At 42.3% G+C, this 7144-nt stretch overlaps 1 protein-coding gene across 1 annotated transcript in view; it reads right to left on the bottom strand.

The window, feature by feature from the left end:
- SENP2 (SUMO1/sentrin/SMT3 specific peptidase 2) overlaps positions 1-5544 on the bottom strand; it is an 18844-nt gene extending 13300 nt beyond the window's left edge. The window contains 6 exon segments of the mRNA XM_009322880.1: positions 600-631; positions 2032-2110; positions 2640-2712; positions 3577-3710; positions 5359-5473; positions 5476-5544. Of these exon segments, the coding sequence (XP_009321155.1) occupies positions 600-631; positions 2032-2110; positions 2640-2712; positions 3577-3710; positions 5359-5473; positions 5476-5544 (502 nt within the window).
- Positions 5545-7144: the final 1600 nt, after the last annotated feature.

Genomic DNA, 7144 nt, shown 5'->3' with positions numbered 1-7144 from the left:
CTAAAGACATCAACAGCAAAAGAAATAGTATCAAGAGAACATTCAAATATGCACCTCCTGATTCAAGCTCCACCACCAACTATTTTGTAAAGCATGTACAATGATGATGATGGAGACAGACATGAGATGCTTACAACTTTCAGATGAAGACCTGCTGTCTTCAACTGGCTAATGGGAAAATACAGAGAAGTAAAAGTGAAAATCAGAACAACTGTCTTGAATATACACTGTTGTTTGATCTGCACGTCACAACTGCACTGAGAAGCACGTGTTATGTCCATGGCAGTCCAAGTCCTGAGTCAATACAGGAGACTAAAGAACTATGCAGGTTATGTTACTCATACCATCCAACCCTCAGCTCTTCTAAAAGCCAGTGCACTGGCACCGAAGAGTAACTGCTGCTTGCCTCACAGAATCATTCTGGCAGAGATCTCTGATCCAAACCCCTGCTCAAGCAGCGTCATCCACAGCAGGTTGCCCAGGTTCATGTCCAGCTGGGTTTTCAAGCATCTTCAAGGACGGAGACTCCACAACCTCTGTAGGCAATCTGACCACCGTCAGAGTAAAAAAGTGTTTCCTGATGTTCAGACAGAATTTTCTGGTTTTCAATTTGTGCCCATTGTCTCTTGTCCTGTCAGTGGGCACCACTGAGAAGAGTCTGGCTCCCTCCTCTTCATTCCCTCCCTTCAGATGTTTATATACATTGATGAGATCCCTCTGCGCCTTCTCTTCTCCAGGCTGAACAGTCCCAGCTCTCTCAGCCTCTTCTCATAGGAGAGATGCTCCAGTCCCTTAAGCATCCTTGTGGCTCTTCACTGGACTTGCTCCAGTAAGTCCACATCTTCCTTGTGCGGGGGAGCCCAGCATTGGACACAGCACTCCAGAGGTGGCCTGAGTAGACAGGAAGGATGACCTCCCTCGACCAGCTGGCAACACTATTCCTAAGGCAGCCCAGGATGCTGTTGGCCTTTGCCACAAGGATGTATCACTGGTTCATGGTCAGCTTGTTGTCCATCAAGACCTCCTTCTCTGCAGAGCTGCTTTCCAGCTGGTCAGCCCCCAGCATGTACTGCTGCATGGAGTTGTTCCTCCCCACTTGCAGGGCTTTGCATTTCTGCTTGTTGAACTTCCTGAACTCTCTGCCCAGTTCTCCAGCCTGTCCAGTTCTCCAGCCTGTCCAAGTCCCTCTGGATGGCAGCACACCCATTGGGTGCATCAGCCACTCCTCCCAGTTTTGTATCACCTGTGAACTTGCTGAGGGTGCACTCTGTCCCATCATTCAGGTCATTAATGAAGATGTTAAATAGCGCTGGCCCCAGTACTGATCCCTGGGGTACACCACTACTGACTGGCCTCCAACCAGACTTTGCAACTTTGTCCCCATAGCACCTCCAAGCTGCGGTACACACAAGACTATCAATTCAATTTTGACACTGGAAGGCAAACAGTAGCACCAAATCACATCATGACCCATTCCCTCCTCCTTCCAGCTATTTCTGACTCTGAGGTAAGTGTACAAACAGTGCCTTAGCATCCCCCAAACAATAATTCAAAACAAATGCAATGTAAAGGCTAGTCATTTTATCAAATCAGGAACTATTTTATGCCAAACATCATGGAGGTTTTTTTGAGAAGGTTGTCGGGTCTTTTGTTGTTGTTTTTTTTTAAAACAACAACTTATTTTTTCCTGTCAAATTAACTATGTAGGACCTTTTCACAAGCATTCCTGGTCTCAGCCTCTTCTCAAGTTCAACACTTCCTCCTACCACAGACCTTTAATCTTTATCTAATCTCCCATGCCTATGAAGTACCTGGATTCAAAGAAAAAGTTTAAAGTTGATTGGAGGAAAAAAAAAAGCAGTTGGAGACCTCCCTTTGTATAGCACTCTGGAGGAGTTCCAGAATACCTTGGAAAAATATTATTATATGGACACAGATACAAGTGTTAGGCAACACAGAGGAAGTTCCAAGAATGAAAGTGAAAGACAGCAAACCTTTCAGAGAAGAAGTCAAAGAAAACAGGATTTTTACCTCAGACACGGAATTGTCCTGTGAGGAAGGGATAGTGTTTCCTTTTTCAAGCAAGTACTGGTTCCACAAGGCATTTTATCTACAAGAGAAGAGCATAAGCCATCAGTAACTATAAAAGGAAACTAAAGAGTTTTATGAGTTTACTGTAAACAGCTTCACCAAAGATAAATTATTTTCATTTTTTCTCTTACATCATAACATTATTTGTGTTATGTTACTTTAGGATATTTTCAGATTTTCATACTGGCAACTACAGAAAGTTGTGCACACAAGGTATTGCTAGCCTAAACCTGAAATAAAAAAGGGTTATCAGGATCTACTACCTAAAATTAGCATTTAAAGCAATTTACTTCTGGCAAGCTAACAGTGGACACATCAGAACTGAAGGACTGCATCCAAGGCAGCTCTCGTACTGAGATGACAAGATAAACGCCCGGCCCCAATCCAGAAGCAATGGAAGGATGCAGGGAAGAAACAGAGTTCACACTCAAGTATTCCTAGATGCTACCTAGATGTTGTGCCTGCAATAATCTGCCTAGGGGTAGAGTTGCACAGTACACAAGATAGGGTGAAAAAGAAACGAGTTAATAACTTGATGTCAGCCTTACCAATTTGTAGCATTTCTACTTCTACCGCAGAACCTGTTGGTCTTTTAGATGAACGGTCAGAAGTGGACTGAGTCTTAAATCAAAACAAAAAAAGTACCAACGTGAGTATAACCTGAATGTGAATCCAAGCAAACAAACTTCCTGAAATTTAGTCAGCTCTATTAGGACTTGGGGACCATGATTTGCTGGTTCAGCCTGTAGCAGAATGCAAATCTTTGCAGGATCTCTGACAAGTACACTTCAATTTTTTTTAATACAGGCTCTCATACGTGCAGTGATTAAAACAATACAAGCTTATTGCTGAGTTCTCTTCAGTCTGCTCCTAAACATTCCAAAGTGTGACAGTTTAGCCCTTGAAAAATATATTTTATACAAATAAGAGTTAACGACTCTCTCTGGAACGAATAATTAGAGCATGACAGTTTCTTATTTCTCTTATCCTATGGGGCAATAAGAAAAATAACACTACACCTTTGAACCAAACTATGGAGTCACGCAGTTCATGACTCATTTTTACAGAGTCAAAGTCCTACAGGAATCCTCTCCTGGACTGGTGGACAACGAACCTAGCAGAAAGAGGTTTATCCAGAGGAAGAATGCAGTTTTTCTTGTACTGCAATGTATTTTGACTCCTTAACTACAAGCTTGAGAAAGAGAGTAACAGTTAACAAGCACACTAAAACTATAAATTTGAACAATTGTAAAGTATCTGGAAGACAACAAACATTTAGCTCCTTCCTCAGCCACAAGTGCTAGAGCAGAGTCCGCAAACTTGAGTAAGGCAAACCCAGCACACAAGAGCTGCCTGCTGTAAATGGAAAAGAAGAACCTACTGCTGTACAGGCTCAGAGCAGGCCCAACTTCAAGATGCATTAGGGAGAGCCGCTTCCTCTTTCATCTTCCACAGATTCTACCTACTTTCAAAACCCTTGCTAACCTCTTCTGCAGACTCTGTGATTGGAGCGGCATTGCTGACTGAAGCCTTCTGGCGTTCACTTGTTGCCTTGGCTGGCAACTTCACCACAGCAGAAACTTCTTCAACTTTCTCTTTACACTCAGATATGGCATAATCTAAAAAACAAAGATAGGCCATATAAGAACATGATTTAAAAGGGGATTAGGATTTCTATTTGCATTAAAGCCCATCTCCTTAATCCCACCTAAAGCAGTGTAACTCATTTCAAGTTACACACCCTTCTGCTAACAGCAGTTGGTGGTGACATTTGTATTAGTTGGCTCACTGCACAGTCCTTCAGAGCCGGAGCTCAAAGACTAATCCGTGAGTCTGCCAGCCAGATCTGCAAAAACACCCTACTTTTGGGAACATTCCCTGTTTCCAGAGAAGCAGCACAGGGTGCAATTTATCCTCCTCATCCCCTCCATGCATGCATCTACTCTTCCAGTTTATTACGTGTCACTCTTGTCTAGTTGAGAGAAGCTGCTCGCTGAGGTCTAGAAATCAAAGCTACCCAAGCCTGTTCTTTTCAGTATTAAAGAAGCAGAGACATGCAAGGCCTCAGATAGTATTGCCAGACATCAGCAAGCCAGGGCTGTCTAATAAGGGGCTGTGTTAGAGATTAAATCATATTAGACAACAGCATTTGTCTGAAGATAAGAGAATGATATTTTAGCAGACAAGGGCATAGATGGTACCACGTTCTTAGAAGCAGATTTGGCCTACTTACTAAGACGTGGGAATTGTTCCTACCAAGAGTTGGTCACGTTGCTAAAAGGAGGAGGGATAGGGGAGCAAGACATCAATTTGACATGTTTTTCAATTGTTTTATGCTCTTAAGTCTGAAAAGCACACTAACAGTTCAGCAGCCCCTACCATTAAATAAAGGGTAGCATCTTTTGCCAAGCAGTAACTAGGAAGCGCCACATCTCCCCATAGAACTCGTGCTAGGAAATGTCGTACAGCCTAAAAAGCATCATTTCTCCCTCTTTATCAGTAAAGACGGAAAAGGGGAAATGTCCATCTCAAATCATGACCAATGCAGCTGGCATCCAGAGGCACCGACATGGCTGCAGGCAGATACATAATTTTACCCTTAAACACTTTGTGGAGCAGGTATCAGAGAAAGCCTCACTGAAGACAGAACTTCTCTATCCCGCTCTTCTCTCCTATGCCTGTCCTCTGCTGCATCTCCATCCTTCTTTACTCAACCTTCCTCTACCTTTTCAAAATGCACATGCCAAAACTTTCAGATTCAGACTAAACTGACTCTTCTGTTTTCAGTTCAGCCTTTTTTCCCCCCACCAAACTCATTAGCTCACAGAAATACCATTTTTCTCTGCCTGCCATCAGCTTAAAGTTACCTTTCTTCATATCCCAGATTCTAAGTGATTTCTCATGAGACATATGAGTATTTTGAACTTACAGAGGTACATCACGAATGTAAATAAGAGGGAGCACACAGCTTTGATTTAAAATACTCGTTCTGCTGACATGTGCGTGCCCACTGCCAGAGACCTGGGATATCTTCTGCTGGCAGTACAAGTATTGTGCCCTGCCACAGACAACACAGATAACATCATATATAGGGCTAGGCCCGATGATACACCCTCAGGTCACTGGCTACACAGATGGCCACAAGGAAAGAACGGCTTGAAAAGCCACGGTTTCAGCAATAATGCTGCAGTACAAAGGCCGGAGTTTTCTAAGGTACATGAAACCCGAGAAAAATCAGGCATCTTATACTTCTGTAATGTGCAATACCTGATTTTTGCTTTTTTGCTCGAGCCTGGTCAGGATCTTCCACAGGCGGCCGAACGCTGAGGAAAGAACACACAGAGCAGTGGTTTGCTTCAGGTAAGGTAACAGGTAAGCTTCTAACAGAACAGGTAAGCTTCTAACAGGCTGACTTCCCTTCACAGGGCCTGAACTTCCAAAGTTAGTTTTCATATCCCGAAGGTCTCCCCCTCCAAGCGCCCCTGGGATCATCTCAGACACACACACCCAACTGCCAGTGCTGAGCATCTCTCATCAACACCCCCCACCTCTCCCAGTCAACGGACCGCTCACAGACAGCTAATTATCCCACTAAAGCATATTAGGCCTCTTTTTTTCGTTCCATTAATGCTTCCTAACGTTTTACATTTGTTCCTGTCACTAAAAAAACGCTTAAGTTAATATGTAAAGTTTTCCTCTTTCCCCAAGGAAAGAAGCATACCAGAGATTACTAAGCCATCTAAGTTCATAAGTCACTACACTGAGTTGCAAAGAAAAGTCTAAGTAGGACAGGAAATAAAAGGTGGGAAAGCAACTCATGCATACACTTAAATAACTTACTACTAAATCAGTGCTTGTGAACTAGTTCTTGAAATAATTCTTAGCTGCACCCTTTCTTACAAAGCATAAGTCCAAGTATTATATCAGTTGATAACAATGATAAAATTTAGTAAAAAATTTTACTTTGGGAACAGAGAGCAAAGGTTGTTCCTAGTTTGTTTGTTTTTTTTTTTTCGATTTGCCTCCAAAAATGCCACGAGACAGCAAGGATTCTTTGAAGAATTCTTTGGTCTTCCTTAAACAAAATAGTTTCTTTTAAACTGTTATGCTCCCAAACCCTGCTGGTATCATTGCTTCTGGACTATCTTCTGTCTGTATCAGGAGCACAAAAAGTAACCGATATCTTTAACGGCACCTTTCATACAATATAAAGAATATTTGCTATTACTATGCTATTAAAGTCAAGCAGAAAATATTGGGGGGCAAGTGTTAAAGGCAACTATATTCCTATAAAAATGCATTCTTACTCAGCATATTTGACATTTCAGAAGGTAAAACTGAAGACAACAAAATATTTGTATCCTCCTGCTTAATTTTTAGCAAGAGCTAACTAATTCTGAGCTGCTCTTCAGTGAAAACTGAATGCACAACCCTGTGAGAAGGTTAAACTGTGTCATTGCAACCGGGGTTTGCCAAGGGCCTGGGAGAAACAGGTAAGTGCACAGGGTGTTGAGTAATATTTGAAACACGCTGAAAAAATGGGCCAGAAAATAAAAGCAATTTGAGACCGCTCCCCATGTAAAGATGCGTTCATGTCCTCCTCCACACTCTAGAGAAGACAGCACCTATTTATGCCCAGCATTTTACTTGCCTCCTTAGCAACTACAGGAAAAAAATAAGGTATTAGAAAAACTCAGTAACTCTGCATACACCCATATAAGCTCAGGCCCTCTTCTTCTCAAAAACTCCTCCCACACCAGTGTTGAGGACAGTTCCTCAAGTTTTAGAATTTAAATTTGTAAAAAATTCAAGTTTTCACAGGTTAACCCCCAAAAAAATCTGTGCTTCAGTGGTGCAGTACAAGAGTAGCTAATCTTTATCTACTTTCCCCAGCAGTTTCACCACCCATGCCCTTAATTTTTCAACTTTCTACCATGGGAAAACCTCAAGTGGTAGAAATAACAACCACCCTGTGGTTTAGATTTCCTTGAAGAGACTCACACAGGGGAGCTGAAAACATCTTTGCCATTTTACAGCATATCTCAGAGAGCAC

Source organism: Pygoscelis adeliae, unplaced genomic scaffold (genome assembly GCF_000699105.1).
Source record: "Pygoscelis adeliae isolate BGI_AS28 unplaced genomic scaffold, ASM69910v1 Scaffold554, whole genome shotgun sequence".
Lineage (NCBI taxonomy): Eukaryota > Metazoa > Chordata > Aves > Sphenisciformes > Spheniscidae > Pygoscelis > Pygoscelis adeliae.
This window is presented reverse-complemented; position numbering and strand designations above follow the sequence as displayed.